The 19,396-nt window shown below is 42.3% G+C and overlaps 2 protein-coding genes across 9 annotated transcripts in view; one reads left to right on the top strand and one right to left on the bottom strand.

Moving 5' to 3' along the window:
• Positions 1 to 12,363, top strand: part of DNAJC24 (DnaJ heat shock protein family (Hsp40) member C24) — an 84,385-nt gene extending 72,022 nt beyond the window's left edge. Inside the window, exons 4-5 of the mRNA XM_056526661.1 lie at positions 11,205 to 11,273; positions 12,179 to 12,363. Coding sequence (XP_056382636.1) covers positions 11,205 to 11,273; positions 12,179 to 12,315 — 206 coding nt within the window. The 3' untranslated portion in view covers positions 12,316 to 12,363. The remainder of the gene's footprint in view (positions 1 to 11,204; positions 11,274 to 12,178) is intronic.
• A 2,706-nt stretch (positions 12,364 to 15,069) lies between these two features.
• Positions 15,070 to 19,396, bottom strand: part of IMMP1L (inner mitochondrial membrane peptidase subunit 1) — a 51,229-nt gene continuing 46,902 nt past the window's right edge. For all 8 annotated transcript variants that reach the window (XM_056526651.1, XM_056526653.1, XM_056526647.1 and 5 more), the window contains 2 exons: positions 16,813 to 16,923; positions 15,070 to 15,226 (listed from right to left, as the gene is read on the bottom strand). In XM_056526651.1, the coding sequence (XP_056382626.1) occupies positions 15,161 to 15,226; positions 16,813 to 16,923 (177 nt within the window). In that variant the 3' untranslated portion in view covers positions 15,070 to 15,160. The remainder of the gene's footprint in view (positions 15,227 to 16,812; positions 16,924 to 19,396) is intronic.

Here is a 19,396-nt window from a genome sequence, read left to right as displayed (position 1 = left end):
TGAGAGACATCATCATTGTGCATAAAACATACATGAAGAATGTATAATGGAATACATTAAAACAAAACACTGGAACAGTAACCATGAGTGAGCAGTCTCGTAAATTGGCATCCAGTTAAATTAAAACATTAGGAAACCATCAAGATGAGACGGGTGATCAAATATCTTGAGGGAAGACACCATGAGAGCAAAGGCAGGTACAAAAACAGCAGTAAGCATCAAGAAAGGAGTGTAGTAAGAAAGGATGAAGGAAGAATGGAGAGGAGAGGAGGGGCCGCACAGGGGAGGGGACATAAAAAGAAGGGCAAAAGACGTCACAAAGGAGAATGAGGCAACAAGAGGAAGAGAGACGGGCAGACAAGAACACACAGATACAAGGGGTAGGTACTATATAGACTAAGTAAGGCCAGGGGAGAAAAAAGCCTGTAGAGATTTCTTTTAAGATAAACCCCCCCTCTTTAACCTAATTACAGCATTCATCCTGGTTGTAAAAAGAGACATAAAAAACCAAGACTAAATTTTGCCAAAATGACTTGAGTAAGCAAAAATCCTTCTGGGAAAACGTCTTGTGGACAGATGAGACAAAGATAGAACCGGTAAACATCATTCTACTGTTTACCGAAAACGGAATGAGGCCTACAAAGAAAAGAACACAGTACCTACAGTGAAATATGGTGGAGGTACAATGATGTTTTGGGGTTGTTTTGCTGCCTCAGGCACTGGGTGCCTTGAATGTGTGCAAGGAATCATGAAATCTGAGGATTACCAATGGATTTTGGGTCGCACTGTACAGCCCAGTGTCAGAAAGCTGGGTTTGTGTCCGAGATCTTGGGTCTTCCAGCAGGACAATGACTCCAAACATACATCAAAAAGCACCCAGAAATGGATGGCAACAAAGCGCTGGAGAGTTCTGAAGTGGCAGCAATGAGTCCAGATCTAAATCCCATTGAACACCTGTGGAGAGATCTTAAAATTGCTGTTGGGAAAAGGTGCCTTCCAATAAGAGAGACCTGTAGCAGTTTGCAAGGGAAGAGTGGTCCAACATTCCGGCTGAGAGGTGTAAGAAGCTTATTGATGGTTGTAGGAAGCGACTGATGGTTGTAGGTGTGCAACCAAATATTAAGTTAAGGGTAACAATAATTTTGTCCAGCCCATTTTTGGAGTTTGGTGTGACATTATGTCCAATTTGCTTTTAGTCCTCCCTTTTTTTGTTTAGTTTCAATACACACAAAGGGAATAAACATGTGTATAGCAAAACGTGTTACTGCAATCCTTTTCTGTGAGAAATACTTAATTTTCTTGAAAAATTTCAGGGGTGCCAACATTTACAGCCATGGCTGTATGTAACTAAATAAAAAATTTACATTTTCCCATCTGACTTGTTTACTTCCATATGTTAATAGGAGAATTATTAACAAGCAACTCAAAATGTAGAAATAAAAAAATATTTAAAATAAAAAATACATTTTAACAAATTGTAAATAATATCACCACCTTCATTCATGGAGTCTGAGTCCTGATCCGTTGATCAAAGTTTTGAGCAACCACAACACAGCCTCCCAGACACTCTTCAGAGAGCTGTACTGTTTTTGTTCTCCTGAAAAGGGGCCCACAAGTTCTAAAAAGGGTTTAGTACAGATGAGGCAGGAGGCCATGTCATCATTTTTCACCTATAAGGCCTTTACTGGCTAGCCGCACAGTAGAGTACTTTGATGGATGAGAGCGAGCATTGTTCTGCATAAAAATCATGGTCTACATGAAAGATGCAGACTTTTAAATGTATCTCACCTCCACCTTGCTGGCGTCCAGGTCAGTGGATTCCAATTGGCTCCTTTTTGCCCCATATCCGTTTTTTTGACCGCACCTAAAACCGCGGCATACCACAGTCCGGCTGGGACATGGGAGTGCCAACTTTCTCTCCCCCCAGCCGGATCCAGTTCCTGCACAATAAAATCATAGTGTGAACCCAGCCTCACCTTGGCCATGTCTCAGAACACTGAGCACCTCGTACTTCTGATGACTCCAGGTAGGTTGTAGTTCTGGAATATGACAGCCCTGGAAGACAATGAGTTCCTGATAGCTTGATGCTTGACTCTTCATAACAGTTAATTTGCTTTTTTTTTCCCCCTCAACACATTTCTTTGTGCAAAACTTTTGATGGGTCTGTGATCACGCTCCAATATTTTAGTGCTGCATCATTCTGAGAGACTTTCAATTTTTGACTTTTGAGTCTGTTAAAACTTTTTTTTTTGGCCCATTTTGCCTGTGGAAAAGAAGCTGCCTAATAAAGTATACACACCTTCATATCTCCTTAGGCGACACCCTCCCTCATTAACCCCTTAAGGACCCAGCCAATTTTCACTGTAGGACCCGGCCATTTTTTTAACATCTGACCACTTTCACTTTAAGCATTAATAACTCAGAGATGCTTTTACCTTTCATTCTGATTCCGAGATTGTTTTTTCGTGACATATTCTACTTTATTAGTGGTAAAATTTTGTTGATACTTGCATCGTTTCTTGGTGAAAAATTCCAAAATTTGATGAAAAAATTAAAAATTTTGATTTTTTTTTTTTACTTTGAAGCTCTCTGCTTATAAGGAAAATGAATATTAAATTATATATTCATTCACATATACAACATGTCTACTTTATGATTGCATCATAAAGTTGACATGGTTTTACTTTTGGAAGACATCAGAGGGCTTAAAAGTATTGCAGCAATTTGAAAATTTTTCACAAAATTTTCAAAATCGACATTTTTCAGGGACCAGTTCTGTTTTGAAGTGGATTTGAAGGGCCTTTATATTAGAAATGCCCCACAAATGACCCCATTATAAAAACTGCACCCCTCAAATTATTCAAAATGACATTCAAAAGATTTGTTAACCCTTTAGGTGTTTCACAGGAATAGCAGCAAATTGAAGGAGAAAATTCAAAATCTCCATATTTTACACTCGCATGTTCTTGTAGACCCATTTTTTGAATTTTTACAAGGGGTAAAAGGAGAGAAATCTTCCTAAAATGTGTAACCCAATTTCTCTCGAGTAAGGAAATACCTCATATGTGTATGTCAAGTGTTAGGCGGGTGCACTAGAGGGCTCAGAAGGGAAGGAGTGACAATGGGATTTTGGAGAGTGAGTTTTTCTGAAATTGTTTTTGGGGGCATGTTGCATTTAGGAAGCCCCTATGGTGTCAGGACAGAAAAAAAAAACCCACATGGCATACTATTTTGGAAACTACACCCCTCAAGGAACGTAACAAGGGGTCCAGTGAGCCTTAACACCCCACAGGGGTTTCACGACTTTTCGTTAAAGTTGGACGTGTAAATGATTTTCTTTTTTTTTTTCACTAAAATTCTAGTTTTCCCCCAAATTTAAAATTTTTACAAGGGTTAATAGGAGAAAATGCCCTCCAAAATTTGTAACTCCATCTCTTCTGAGTATGTAAACCCCACATATGTGGAGGTCAAGTGCACTGCGGGCGCACTACAATGTTCAGAAGAGAAGGAGTCATATTTGGCTTTTGCAAATCAAATTTTGCTGAAATGGTTTTGGGGGGGCATGTCGCATTTAGGAAGCCCCTATGGTGCCAGGACAGCAAAAAAAACACCACATGGCATACTATTTTGGAAACTACACCCCTCAAGGAACGTAACAAGAGGTACAGTGAACCTTAACACCCCACAGGTGTTTGATGACTCTAGATGTGTAAATTAATTATTGTTTGTTTGTTTTTTTTTACTAAAATGCTGTTTTTCCTAAAATTTTACATTTTTACAAGGTGTAATGGGAGAAAATGTCCCCAAAAATGTGTAACCCCATCTCTTCTGAGTATGGAAGTACCCCATGTGTGGATGTCAAGGGCTCTGCTGGTGCACTACAATGCTCAGAAGAGAAGGAGTCACATTTTGCTGAAATGGGGGGGCATGTCACATTTAGTGCCAGAACAGCAAAAAAAATATAAAAAAAAATTGTAAATACATTTCTTTGGAGTAAGGACATACCTCATATCTGGGCGTAGATCGACTCTGCTCACTGGTCACGGAGGAACAGGAGGGCAGTCAGGGGCCTGGAGCTTCTAGACAGCTGCCTATGGAGCCAGAACAGTGGGACCCCCCCCCCCCTCAAGGGGCATTATATGGGGTACACTAATAACTAACAAGGAGTACAGTGAGACATAAAATTATAAAACAGGTTATGTTCCCAGAATGATGACCCAGAGCATAGCCAAAACTAAAAAATATGCCCACCCCAAACCCTATGCTCTGAATCATCATTCTGGGAATGTGACGTGTGTGGCCGTCCCTAACCTGTTGCCTCAAATGCGCACCCGCTCAGGTGGAGAGAAAGCGCTGCGCATTTGAGGCAACATAAAAAGTCCCCGATGATAGTGACTCAGTGACCCATGACCCATTTTTGGAAAAAATACCCTCAGAGGTCTTATCAGTTTTTTTTTCTTTTTATGAAATAGTTTTTTTGGGCAATTTAGTGGTTTTATTGGGTTAAAATTTGGAATGTACTCTGGACTTGGTACATTGGGGTCAAATTATGGAAAATTTAAATGAAGAGGGAAAATTTAGTACTCCATGGAAGTGTGATACTCCCTGAAGCAGTCCTTAAATCAGAGGCCCGGATGATCTGGGCAAGTGTCACACTGAGTGGTGGTGTCCTTCCGTATCCCCCTCCTGTGACACACTCTGCATTTTTTCTGGGATCATCCCTTCTTTCCAGTGTGGGGGACCTCTCCTGGAAAGTGTTGGCCTGGGACGATCATGGCACCTATAACTCCAGTTTCTTGGGAAGTCCGGCCTGCTCTTTCCCGGTCAGCAAAGATCCGGACCTTTAGGACTTCCTCTTGGAACTGGAGGTATGCCCCTGTGCTGCCAGCATTCCGGTACAGTACAAAAGAGTTGTAGTGAGTGCTTGGTGTAACTATGTATAACGGTGTGTGATTAGTAATCACACACCGTTATGTGAGCAAAAAAAAAAAACGCTGCGGCCAAAAAAAGGGGGGCAAATTGCAGCGCCCTGAACCCCTAATAGGGCCCGGGTCACGCTAAAAAAAAATGTGGCGTACTCTTTAGCCCTATTAGGGGGTGCGGGGGGATTTTTTATTTTGTTTACTTTTATTTTTTTTACTTTATTACATGGATTTCCCACCTTTCCCTCTGGTTGATTCTGTCCCTGATCTAGGGGATCTTCGGGTCTCCTGAGGCGATCTGATGGGTGCAGAGGGGGGGTTCCTGGTTCCTCTTGCAGCTCTGACCGTTGACTGAACCCAGCTAACGGTCAGCGCTGCAGAGGATGCCGTTTAACCCCTCCCCTGCCGGCTACTATTGGCTGGACGATCGTCCAGCCATTAGCAGCTCTCCTGGGGGGGGGGGGCGAAATCACCACCTCCCCATAGATACAGTAGGTGATAGGGGGTGTATTCTACACCCCCGGTCACCTTGTATCTCCGGGTCGCAATTCCGTAAGACCCGGAATTGCTCAAATCGCAAGTGCGATTTCAATTGCGATTTGCGCCGATCGCCGACATGGGGGGGTCTGATAACCCCCCTCGGCATTTGCGCGGGGTGCCTGCTGATTGATATCAGCAGTCACCCCAGTCTGATCCCTGCCCGGCGCGGGGCAGGGAACGGAATTCCCACGGGCGTACCTGTACCCCCTGGGTCCTTAAGACCCAGGTATAGAAGGCGTATGCATACGCCCTAGGTCCTGTACGGGTTAAATAAATACACATCACCTGATATGCTAAAATCCAATAAGCATTCATTCTGTTTATACAGATTGGAGCTTGAAAATATGCATAAAAATGGTGATATGGACAAAATACTTACTTGCCTAATAATTGTGCACACAATATATGTTGATGACTCTTATATTAACCACTTTCTAGGACGTATGCACACCTCTTGCATTCTCATTGTGCTCCAGGATGAGGCACAGGAGATTGGCCGAGGGAACCCAGCTGTCAATCACAGCTGGGATCCCACCGCAACTGCCAAGAACGACATTAAGTCAGTCTCAGCAGTATTAACCCTCTAGATGCCGTGTTCAGTACTAACCATGGCATTTATAGAATTGACAGGGGGAAGGGGTCCAGATGGTGGTCTGGTTAGCTGTCTGCTGAGTATAAAAGTCTGTGAGGTCCAGCCATAGGCTGGATTTCACAGGTGAATTGTCAGTTATACTATGCTGCAGTACAGATGAACAAAAAAAAAGTGCAATAATAACTAATTTTGTCCAAAAAAGTGAAATAAAAATGATTAAAAGGTAGCATATATCGCAAAAATGTTATCAATAAAAAGTAGAGCTTTTCCTGCAAAAAAATTGCCCTCACCAATTGGGTATCACCATAATTGTGTCAACCCAAATAATAAAGATAGCATAATTTTTACCACACAGTAAACATAAAAAAAAAAAACTAAAGAAAATTTCCATGTTTTCTCAATATTTTGGAGTGTTCCACAATAAACGTGCCTGTATCAAATAAAACTTACCACTAATATAAAGTACAATATGTCACAAGGAAACAATCTCAGAATCGTTTCACTCAATAAAAGCATTCCAGAGTTACGGTATTACCACTTAAATGGGCTTAAAACTTACCCATCAGATCCCGCAAAAAATTAAATGTTACTCAGTATCTAATCCTGACCAGGTACATCTACATTTTTACACCTCTATCACCTATATTTATAATAAAAATATCTCTTTTCATTAGCTCACAGTGTTAGAAATCCTCTCAGGGGAAGGTGGCGTGTCCACCCCTTGTGGTGGGAGGTAATTGGTGTGTCTGCTCATGCATCCTTGTCAATGACTCATAGACACGGACTACTAGTGGTGGGATTTTCAGGAGCTGTCTTCTTTAATAAATATTTTAAAAAATGTAAACATCCATATTACAAAAGGTCTTAAATTTTCATCAGTAACAACATGTAAAACGTTTTTGGACCTGACTGTGCCCATTTAAGAAGCTCCCCCCTGTATAATTGCCTGTATAATTCCCTGTATAATTGCATGCTTAAAGGGGTACTCCACTGCTCAGCGTTTGAAGAGTACCCCCACACGTTGATGATACATACAGATGGTGCAACAGCATTTCCACATCTGTGTTTTTTACTTGGATAAGGGGATAAGATGTCTAGGGGTGGAGTACTCCTTTAACATAAGCCATCAATATCAGAGCAAGAAGGAAATACCCAGCACTCACAATTTCAGAAGTGATTATTTACACAAGGAGCAGAAATTACAGATCCATGAAAGATATTTACCGGGGCCAAACATTGTGTACTGGCTGAGCCACTAAAAAAAATCTACTGTGCTGTTTCGGATGCTAAACATCCCAGCGGGTGCCTGATTGGTGGGGGTGCCCAGTGGTCAGATCCCACCAAAATGATATTGAAAGCCAATTCTAAGGATAACCAATATTAAAGTTCCAAAACCCTTTGAATTATTTTCATTTGGGCCATTATTACAATTTTCTTGAAGAAGACTTTACAATATAATGTTTGCTATAAAACCCACTTGTTCTCCTTTTCACTGCAGATGTGTCAAATTACAATACTGGGAAAGGGGAAGCTTTTTCTGCAAAGTAAAAATGTCCCAAACCTTTCACAGACTTTAAAGGAGAACTCCGGGATATGAAATTTATTCCCTATCCTAAAGATAGAGGATAAGTTTCAGATCGCGGTGGGGTCCGACTGCTGGGGCCCCCAACGATCTACTTTACTGGGCCCCCCGGCTCTTTCCCAAAATAGCGCGTTTTGACCACCGCATGATGCGGCGGCCGACACGCCCCCCTCAATACATTTCTATGGCTTAGGTGGAGACTGCCGAATGCAGCGCTCCGGCTCTCCCATTGAGATGTATTGAGAGGGCGTGTTGGCTTCTGCCTCATGTGGTGGTCGGACACCCCCCCTGGCCGCTGACTGTCGGGCCCCGTATGGAAGATCGTGGGGGCCCCAGTGGTCAGACCCCCTGTGATCTGAAACTTATCCCCTATCCTTAGGATAGGTGATAAGTTTTCTTATCCTGGAGTACTTCTTTAAGAAAGGGGACCATGTGCAGACCAAAGCACGACTGTTCACATACAGTGGTGCTGAAGTCATTAATAAACATTAATATTGCCACGTTTGGGCAAATCTTATCGTAGGCTGGGTTCCCTCTCAGGCCATGTGGTCATACTCCATGCACCTAGTCACCACACTGACCTATTGCTGCCCCAGTCCTGCTTCTACTTGACACATCAGCTTGTCAGAAATGTGTATCATAGGAATAACACAACACTTCTACCCTAAAGATAATACGAATGAATGCCACCCAGCTACACAGCTTACAGTTCTCTCTGGCCTATGCCATGTACAAGGGGCATGAGGAGGACATGGAATGCTTACCAGCGGCACATCCTGGTTGCCAAGGGCAATGTTATTTTTGATTCCTAGAATCCTCTGGAGTCCTATGGTTCTTGCTGCAGAACTTGATAGTTTTCACATGTGGGAACATAGATATAGGTTTGTGAGAACTTGTATTAATATATTTCACCTCTCATTTGTGAAGTTAGTCAACTGTTACAAGCCTGGAGAAGTCTCGTGCTACTCTAGGAGCGGGCTGGATGGCTTCATATTTAATGCACTGTAGGTGTTTAGGGCCTATTAGGAATGGACTTATTGGTCCTGTCGGCTCATAAGCTCGCTCATTCCCTGTAATTACATTAGTCAGGTTGGGGCTGGAAGCCACGCTCCCCGGAGAGCCCAAGTTTAGGCCTCGGGTTAAGAAAAAAAAAAGCATAAAAAGATATAAAATAGTGTTGTATTTGTGGCGTATATGTTGCTAATTAATGAATAGCGGCTTAAAGTCGTCTTTTTTAAGTGTTAATTACATTTTTTTTCACCAGTACTTAAGGGCAGTTAAATGAGGTGTTTCATTTGCCCGTAGTCATTATTCATAGTGAAGTGCCATTATGTGACTTGTTGCGGCCACCACCACCGTGAAACATTTACGGGACAAATAAGATAAAGGAAATGTGTCTTATTCAGCATTTAAAGAGACACCAACCTTGTCTGGATATACAGAGGTTCTGCTGCGCTGCAAATGTAATCTATTGCTCCCTGTTATCAGCCATATCAGAGGCCGACTGCAGCTTTCTTCAGTTCTATGAGCCTTATAATACCCATGTGTGACTAATATAAGCAGTTCTTTTTATGGATTGCACTTTAAAGGGTACTTTTTCACAGAACTGAAATAAGGCGGCTTTTCTGCAATGTCAAATTCGACGCATTTCTGCATGTAAAATCACAGGACCATATTGTGCTGATTTATTGTATATATACAGCTGTGGGTTAAGCACAGAAAATGTTAACTGTTAAAGAAAAAATAAAAACTAATTTATAGAATATCTGCTGGTTTTGTCGCAGATTTTTGACTTCCTTATTGAAGTCAATGAGAAAAACTGCATTAATTCGCAGCAGATCTGTAGCATAAATTGACACGCTGCATCTTTAAAATTCACACCGCAGGGTAATTCCCACGTGGATTCAGGGTCGATTTTAGATTTTTTTTTTACTGCAGCATGAGAAATAGTTCTTTAAGTGTACCTGACATATTACAGAAAATATAATGCTTCTATATGTTACTCGCTAGGGGGACATTTAGCAATGTTTTCTTATGTATTCCTTTTTTTTAGTTATTTTTTTCTTACAATTTTTTTTGCTTATGTGCGACTGCTTTCAGCCTGTTGATAAATTTCTTTCACATAAGCAATTTTTCCTTTCTTTTTTTTGCTTTGGTAGTGGCTTTTTCTGCTCCATGTCTGAGCTGGAGTAAATTTAGTAGGTTTTTTCATGCAATGCGACTTTTTTGCGACTTTCACACTTGATAAATCTCTGACCACTGCAAGTCAAAAATCACTTTTTTGCTCTGGTAAGCAAGTTTCTTTTCTTTTTTGCTTAGGACTCTGCACAATCAAAAAGTCGCACATATAATAGAGTAGTTGCACATGCGAAATTTTTGCGACAATTTAAAAAAAAAAAAAAAAAACGTACTAAATGCTTTGATAAATGTCTCATGCAGATGTTTGCATGTCTTTATGTGTCTAGCTTCTGTATTTAGCTCACAAATCCCTCCTGCTGCTCATTCTGACATCCACTGCTCAGGAAGGGGTGTGTCCGAGGCAAGCACTGAGTCCGCCTTCACTCACCATGCATTCACTTCCTCCCTGAGTCTGCTGTGATGTGTCTCTTCATCCAATCCCTGCAGGCAGCTCTGTAACCCCCTCCTCTCTGTTTTTATGCTGCAGTCTGATAGACAGGACAGGAGTGAGGACAGAGAAGAACTAGTCCCACCCTTGTTTCTGGGACTTTGTCCCAGTTGAAGCACAGTATGGGGCAAAGATGATGTGATGATATGGGGGACCCCTAGTGGTCTTTTTTATAAGCCATACTTTATATAAAAAGGAAATAACATTTTTTTATTTAGTATATTAGAAAGGTTAATGTTTTGCCAAGATGTAAAATATAGAACATGTTTTTCATTCTAACAGTTTAAACAATTTAAAATCTCTTTCGTAACACCGGAACTGTAATACACTGTGGATTTTTCACATGCAGATTATCTGCAGTGATCCTGTCCAATGTGAGTGTACCATTAGAATAAGTGCACATGGGATAGAAATTCTGTGGGTAAATACACATCCAATTGTGTTGATTTACTGCTGTGGCTTTTTGTGTAGAGAAAAAGTTCAATCTATTTAAAGGAGTTATTTAGGAATAGAAAAAAACATAGGTAATTTCTTCCATAAACAACGCTATCCCGGTCTTTAGTTTTGTGTGTGGTATTACATCTGTGTTCCATTCACTTTAATGGAACTGAGCTGCAATACCACACTCAACCTGAGGACAAGAGAGGGCACTGTTTTTAGAAGAAATCAGCCCTTTTTTTTTTCCCAATCCTGGATAACCCCTTGAAAAATCTACTCTAGGTCATTTAGCAGTGAAGCCACAAGGATTCTGCAGGAAGATCAGGACATTGCAGAATAAAGTTATATTTACGCATAATACATGTGCTGCGGAGTTCAGGCAAGAAAATTCTGAGGTAATATCTGCACCATGTGATCACCAAGCTTTAATATTCACTGGATACAGCATCAAACCTACAATATTGGGTACAGATTTTATGTAATCTTTGTGTTCTCTTCTCCTAGATGGAGAGATGACCCAGTCCTTCCCAGTGGACAGTCAGATTCTTCTGGAGGAGATGATATGGCATGAAGGTATGCGGCATGAAGCTGTGCTAAGTTATATGCATAATATAACATAAAAATTACCCACCTCTTTTAGGTTACGGAGAAATTGGAAATTAACACAACATGGCAATTCTAGGATTATTTCTTAAAATTTTTTTTTGTTACATAGAACATTTCTGTAAGGGAAAAAGTTTGTTTTATTTAACTAACTTTGATGCAGTAGGGGACTTGACCATGTAATCACACAGGATAGGGGTAAGTGATCACGGGAGGGTCCGACCGTTGGAACCCTCAGGAACTCCATTATTGGGCCCGGCTACTTAAAGGGGTACTCCGCTACTCAGCGTTTGGAACAAACTGTTCCGAATGCTGGAGCCAGGAGCTTGTGATGTCATAGCCCCGCCCCCTCAAAGTCTATGGTGGGGGCATGACAGCCATCACGCCCCCTCCCATAGACTTGCATTGAGGGGGCGGGTGTGACATCATGAGGGGGTGGGGAGTGACGTCACGAGCTCCCGGCTCCAGCGTTCGGAACAGTTTGTTCCAAACGCTGAGCAGCGTAGTACCCCTTTAAGCACTCAGCACGCTCCAGCGCCCACCTCCCTGGATGGACGCAAGTGACCGCCTGCTCAGCCAATCACCGGCCACAACGATGTCCTGCTGCAGGGCTTGATTGGCTGAGTGGGTCGACGCTTGCATTCGCCCAGGAGGGTGAAGACCAGAGTGTGCCAAGGATGTGTAAGTAGCAGGGGTCCCATAGAGAGGATCAAGGGGGTCCCCGTGAATAGGGGATAAGTGTCTAAAAAGTTAACAAAAACTAAAAACCCCGTGCCATATTCAAAATCAGCGATACATTACCTAAAGTTACCTCAAAACTGTTCTATGAGTGCCAATAAACGTTGTTGACCAGTGTAATTTTTTTCTATTAATAGAAGAAGAATATTACTCCTACTCCTGTCGATGTGGAGGACAGTATAGTGCTGCGGAGAGTGACTTACAGCAGACGTCTTTGGTTAACTGTGACTCCTGTTCGCTAATCATAGAAATCCTACAAGGATCACAGAGTTGACATGCTGAGATGGACATCTGCACAATGTACATTAAGATTTTTTTTTAAATAAATTATTTTCAAATAAAAGCTACATTCTCTTGACATTTACTATTACTTGTGAGCAGAGAAAATGACATTTCATACAGAACTGTAGTATAAAAGGGGAAGAATAACTTTTATGGAAATTGACAGTACTCACCATTTTGAAGGTGGCCATACATTAGACGTGTGTCAGCGGGACCTGATGCCCATCTAAGATTGACCACCCGTCCACCGTATGTACCAAGTTGCTGTACCAGCATACGTTAATGAAAACGTTACCTAGACATACCTGCAGTGTATGCCCAGGTTGTGTGGTTTGTGCTGTACTTAATAAAAGTTTTAAGTGGCCAAAATCCCCCCCCCCCCCAACCTGTTTAGTCACTGTGTGATGTCCTCAGAGGTTATGAGCAAATTACCTCTGAGGGTGTCAAAACATGTTAAGGGGGCAACATGAAAGTGTTCAGCACAAACCACACAACCTGGGCATGCACTGCAGGTATGCCTAGGTAACGTTTTCATTAACGTATGCTGGTACAGCAACTTGGTACATACAGTGGCCAGATGGTCATATGTGCTCCGTTTTTAGTCCACACTCAGTCTCTATAGCTCATGTTATAAAGGAACTCATTAAAGGGGTACTCCACTGCTCAGTGTTTGGAACAAACTGTTCCGAACGCTGGAGTCGGCAGCTCATGACATCATAGCCCCGCCCCTCATTGCAAGTCTATGGGAGGGGGCGTGACAACGCCCCCTCCCATAGACTTGCATTGAGGGGGGTGGGGCGTGACATCATGAGTGGGTGGGGCTATGACATCAAGAACTTCCAGCGCCGGCTCCAGCGTTGGGAACAGTTTGTTCCAAACGCTGAGCAGCGGAGTACCAGTAATAAAAGTTAAGTGTTAATACATTCATAGTGAGGGATAAAAAAAAAAAAAGTGGTCAATTTACCTAGTCTAACTAAAATTATTTAATAAATGGTGTACACTGCAACTACAAAATCATAACCTGCATATAATATCATTGCAGTTACACTGACTTTGCAATGTATAAACACAGTGGGGGCCATTTACCAATTAGAGATGAGCGAACTTACAGTAAATTCGATTCGTCACAAACTTCTCGGCTCGGCAGTTGATTACTTTTCCTGCATAAATTAGTTCAGCTTTCAGGTGCTCCGGTGGGCTGAAAAAGGTGGATACAGCCCTAGGAGACTCTTTCCTAGGACTGTATCCACCTTTACCAGCCCACCGGAGCACCTGAAGGCTGAACTAATTTACGCAGGATAAGTCATCAACTGCCGAGCCGAGAAGTTTGTGACGAATCGAATTTACTGTAAGTTCGCTCATCTCTAATTGCAATCTAATCCCCTGTACAGGATAAGTAATATAATTGTACACAATGACCATACCAGCAGTGCAGTAATATAGGATTTAACTCCAAATCATGAGCAACATCTGGTATACTCCAGAGCTGGACTCTCTTCTCCTGGTGGAGTCCCTGGCCCAGATTAATAATAGTTATTTTCCCACAGCAACCAATCACAACAATTTCTGGTAAAGTGAAAGCTGATTCTATTGTGGCACTTGTAGTCCACTGCAGGCATCCTCCATTGTATGCATTTTTATGCTGGGGATTGCCCCTAGCAACGGACCACAAGGGCAGGATCTGCTCCCCCAGTATAAATGCACAACCGCATTTGGGGTTGAGCACCTCCAGCCATTTGAGACCATGTTTTTTGTTGTTGTTTGTAAAGTGAAAGCTGAGCAGTGATTGGTTGCTGTGAGAAAATCTATTTTCTTTTTCCCCTCACAAAATATGGACAAGTTACTGTGTACAAACATTACGTATCCTGTGTTATATCTGGTATACTTCAGAGCTGCACTCAGTATTCTGCCGGTGAACTCAGTACATACATCAGGGCATACAAAGTTAAGATGTATGATCAGTCATTGGTGTCTTCTCATAGCCCTGTGTTACGGCCGGTGTCCCCCTCAAAAAAATGTTGGTTCTGTTCTTAGGAAAGCTGGATGACAACCTACATGGCTGTCACAATGTGTCATTCAGCTTTTTCAGAATTCTAAATGGCAGATCAGCTTCTCTACCATTGAGAAGCCTGGGAAAGCTTAATGGCACACATGGTTGATTGCAAGATCAGCTGGACCAAGATTGGGGCAGAGGTTTCTCTGCTGAGGGGCTGTGCAGTACTGACCCCAACCTTTTTGGGTTTTCAACCCACTCCTGTCTAGACCTCATGCCTCTGTGTACCTCAGATGCTTTTCTTTCAACGCTCTGGCATTAATTCTTCCTCACATTCATTTCTTTTCCATGCATGAAGGAGTGAAGCACCGTACCTACGGGCATGCATTGCGATGGACGATCCCATTTGGTCGTCAACGTCATGTGGGAAATATAAGCAGAGGAGTGGGTGGCTATGAAAACTGTGCCAAATTTTTTCGATGCCTGATGTACATACATTACTTCTTCTGTTTTGATCCTAAATGAAATCCTGTATTATACTCCAAAGTTGCTCTACAGAAAGAATAGATTATAACCAGAAGCAACTAAACTTCTAATGAGAAACTGAGGTTTATGAGCTAAGAGTTGGCTTTGTTGCTGCTGCTGGGAGTAGTAGTTACAAGTAAACCAGCATTTAAAAATTATATATATATATTTATAGCAAGAAATCAAACACTTATACAGGTGTAAAAAAGAAAACTAGACCTCAAAAGTGCAGAAATACTTTATTAGAAATCAACCTATATCATTAATAAATTAAAATCATCTCTAGGGGGTTATAAAATAAAAATACAGCCATCCATGGTCAATCTTTTATTACACGTCCATTAGGATTATCCTGTAGATGCCCAAAGGAACTAAAAGGCCAAAGCTGCAAACAAAAACAGAGATTAAGTGTAAACCAGAGTGATTCAGCCCCCCAAACCGCGCCCCCCCCCCCCCCCATATGCTGATTGGTGGTCACCATTTACTGAGGGTCAATGTGGCAGTAGTTTTAGTTTGCCTTAAGCGAGTGGGATTGAAAACCTGTGCACATCCAATCTCTGGGGTGGGGCAATCTACCCCACACAACAACCAGGGATGGATAAAAGGTCCCTTTAGATTGCCGCTGTCAAAGCTGACATTGTTGATCTAAAGAGTTAATAGTTGGCTATTAGTGGCGGCCCCGAGCTACAGCAGTCAGCTGGGGGCTGCCGGGTATGGAGCGGGCTAGAGTCAGGAGCCCGCTGCAATATTAAAATTAGAGGTCCAGCTCTACTTGCCCGAAGCAGGGTTAAAAGCATGAAAAATGTAGTTACCCGGCCCCCGAAAACTGCATGTCCCGGGCATCGGGCAGTATGTTTACAGGGATGTGGAAATCCTAGTTGTCTGTTTGGTGGTCTTCACTTGTTAAGGGGTTAAAGCCTAAAAGCATCTCAGACAGATCCCTACCAATCCGACGCTACTAATCTAACAATTATGAGAACGGAGGTCCTGTGTCCCTGATTGAATGGAGTGGTGGTCCATTTAATGCTATGAGCCAGACTGATAGCAGCACTCCGCTATCTTTGTCCAGCCTACAAAGTTAAAGGGAGCAGAGACATGTATTCTATTTAAATGGGGGAACACAAGACCTCTATTCTTGTGATTAGTGGGTGTCTCAGCCGCAACTAGACACTCCACATCTATCATGTAGACAGTAAAGGGGCTTTCCCACAAAAGCCCTCTTCACCTATCCCTTGATTATTGTGGTTAGTCCCTACCAGGAACTATTGGGTGCTCAAGTATAGACACAGGATATGCCATAAATGTCTAATAGATTGGGGGTTCCAACTCTGGCTGTTCAGCAGTATTATGGTCATGCTGCAAGGCACTGATGTGCAGTAGAATCTCTTCTCAGAGGCTAGTCGTCACTCAGCAGTGGCCTAGCCTGATGACACTAGGAACAGATTGTGTGCATGCACAGCATTCCAGCCAGGCTGCCGCTGAACAGCCAGTTAATCTTCTTAAAGGGTTACCCCACTGGCCAGCATTCAGAACATTTATTTCCAAACACTGCATGTGCACTGCGGGGGTAAGCTACGCCCCCCTCGTGACGTCAGGCCAAGCAGAGATCGCAGGGGGTCCCAGTGGCAGGATCCCTGCGATCAGACATCTTATCCCCTATCCTTTGGATAGGGGATAAGATGTCTAGGGGTGGAGTACTCCTTTAAGCAGTTTTTTTTGCATCACATAGATGGCCACATATCAAAATGGTATCTAGGTAATTGCTACATTTTCCCCGCAGCAATGCAAGGCTTGCCTGGGAAAACTTTTTACAAGTTATGCCAGTTTTACAGTAGGGAATGACCCTGGTGAAACAAGTGCTTTACAACTACAGCAAACAAGCTTTATGCCAAAAGCTGGAGCAGCACTGAATAGCCAGATGCACAGAAGAACACAAACTTTCAATGGAAAAAGTTAAAAATCTGAATTTACCCTTAGACAAACTCGTCCCCTGATCAAGGCATAGGGAACTGGTCCATAGCTTCTCGAGTCTGTAGAGTTTTCTAGATTGTCGCCTTCTAACCAAACATGGCCCTTGGGTACCTGTTGAAAACAGTAATACTTAAAATCAGGTAAAAAAAAAGGTATTAAATATTTTTCACAGAATTGTCATCCTGTTCATGTTTTAGAGGGATACCATTAAAGAGTACCTTTCACAAAATACAACTTTTAATATAGTGTTTCTTGTGTACTTAGACACTTTCCCATTCACTTGCTTTTAAAATTATCAATATAAATGTTTAAAATCTAATATAAAAAAGGGCCACTTGGTGGCTCTGTTCTGTTCCCTGACACAATTAATACAGTGAGTTTGGTCTCCTCCTGGCCTGGCAGGAGTCCAAACTCAGGAAGTGCTTCTCTGCACTGAGCTTGATTGACAGCTGCATAGAGCCTCACTGAAAGCTGCACAGAGCCTGAGGTCTTCTATTCATCACAGCACTACAACCATGCGAGGATGGAAGTGGTCCCCCAGCAGGCTTCAATGATGTCATGCCTGCTGGCAAACGCCCACTTTCTCCTGCTGGGAGATTGCACTATGTGAGCAAGAATTAAAAAAAAGTAAGATACGCAGCATTTTAAAGCTCTGAAATTTTTTCTAAGGGTGGGAGGAGTGTTAGGAGTAGTAAGGGAACATAGCCCTAGGTACTTTTTAAAAGGGAACCTGCCATCACTTTCATGCAGTCCCCAGTGGCTTTTGCCTGCCACACCAGCCTTGACTGCCAAACAAGTAGAGATCAACCAAAGCAGGTGGAGAGAAGCTGCCGGGGACCACCCTGATGACCTGTGGTTCAGGCAGCAGGAAAGGGACTAGACCCAAACAATTATGGGTTCATTTTGTTCATTTTACATGCTGTTAGGTCTTCTATTCAGCAAAAAATTCTAAACTTCGGCACAATTTGAGGCAGATTTATTGTGCATACTTTTTTTTTTCCATTTACTTCCACAACTGTTCCAGTCAGTTTACCCATAACATTAAATGGGGGATTACTGTGGAGGTCCCAGCACTATTCTTATCTATATTTGGAAGTTCCAGATAGTGAATGAGGTAGTGGTGGTAAGCATGTGCGTCGTCGCTTCATGAGAACAGAGATCCCTTGGCCCCGAGTTAATGATCAGTGATGTTCCAGCATTGGGAATCTGCTATTATCACCGATCCTGTAGAATTAAATTGAATAACCACTTTAAAAGTGAGACAATCTAGTATGTATACTTGCCATCAAAACTCCATGGCTATTGATTTCCACAGGTAAAAAATGTTTTCTCTCCCCCAGACTCCTAAACTAGCAATTAGAGATGAACGAAGTTACAGTGATTTGATTAGTCACAAACTTCTCAGCTCGGCGGCTGCTGACTTTAGCCTGCATAAATTAGTTCAGCTTTCAGGTGCTCCGGTGGGCTGGAGACTCTCTCCTAGGACTGTATCCACCTTTTTCAGCCCACCGGAGCACCTGAAAGCTGAACTAATTTATGAAGGCTAAAGTCAGCAACTGCCGAGCCGAGAAGTTTGTGACAAATCGAAATCACTAACTTCGCTCATCTCTACCAGCCATCATAAAAATATGCTTTTTGACACTAGGGGATTGAGAAGGAAAACAATTGTTGGTTAAGCAACCTCTATGCACTCTGAACAAACCCTTCTTGCTGAAATGGTCCTCTGGCATTAGCCCTGATCACAGGGTGCTGTACTGCTCACATACAGAGTGAATGGCATGTTCAATTTCCCTGCAGTGCCACCACTGGTAAAATGAAGCATTACATGGCACCATGACTAATTTAAGTGAACCAGTCATCATTTTACCTTATATAACTGTTGGTAAGCAAGCTAAATGTTACCCTATATAACCTGTTGCCATGACCCATTGTCTTCAGGGCCAGCAGTAGATAATGAACAGAAAAAAAGTTCTATAGTTGTCTGGCAACATATGCTTATCAGGTGTAAGTAGTCCCCAGGGCATTCTCCTTCAGGTAGTCTCTGTGCTCCAGGCTGTTTTCACGCCTATTCTGGTGTGATTGACAGCCCGGGCCCCTCTGTAGTCAATACTCTGCTCCCTTAAAGGGGTACTCCACAGGCCAGCGTTTGGAAGTACAGTCATGGCCATAAATGTTGGCACCCCTGAAATTTTTCTAGAAAATGAAGTATTTCTCACAGAAAAGGATTGCAGTAACACATGTTTTGCTATACACATGTTTATTCCCTTTGTGTGTATTGGAACTAAACCAAAAAAGGGAGGGAAAAAAAGCTAATTGGACATAATGTCACACCAAACTCCAAAAATGGGCTGGACCAAATTATTGGCACCCTTTCAAAATTGTGGATAAATAAGATTGTTTCAAGCATGTGATGCTCCTTTAAAGGGCTATTCCAGGTCAAAACTTTTTTTATATATCAACTGGCTCCGGAAAGTTAAACAGATTTGTAAATTACTTCTATTAAAAAATCTTAATCCTTCCAATAGTTATTAGCTTCTGAAGTTGAGTTGTTGTTTTCTGTCTAACTGCTCTCTGATGACTCACG

This window comes from Hyla sarda, chromosome 6 (genome assembly GCF_029499605.1).
Source record: "Hyla sarda isolate aHylSar1 chromosome 6, aHylSar1.hap1, whole genome shotgun sequence".
NCBI lineage: Eukaryota > Metazoa > Chordata > Amphibia > Anura > Hylidae > Hyla > Hyla sarda.
Note: the sequence above shows the minus strand (reverse complement) of the source record. Positions and strands in the feature narration are given on the sequence as shown.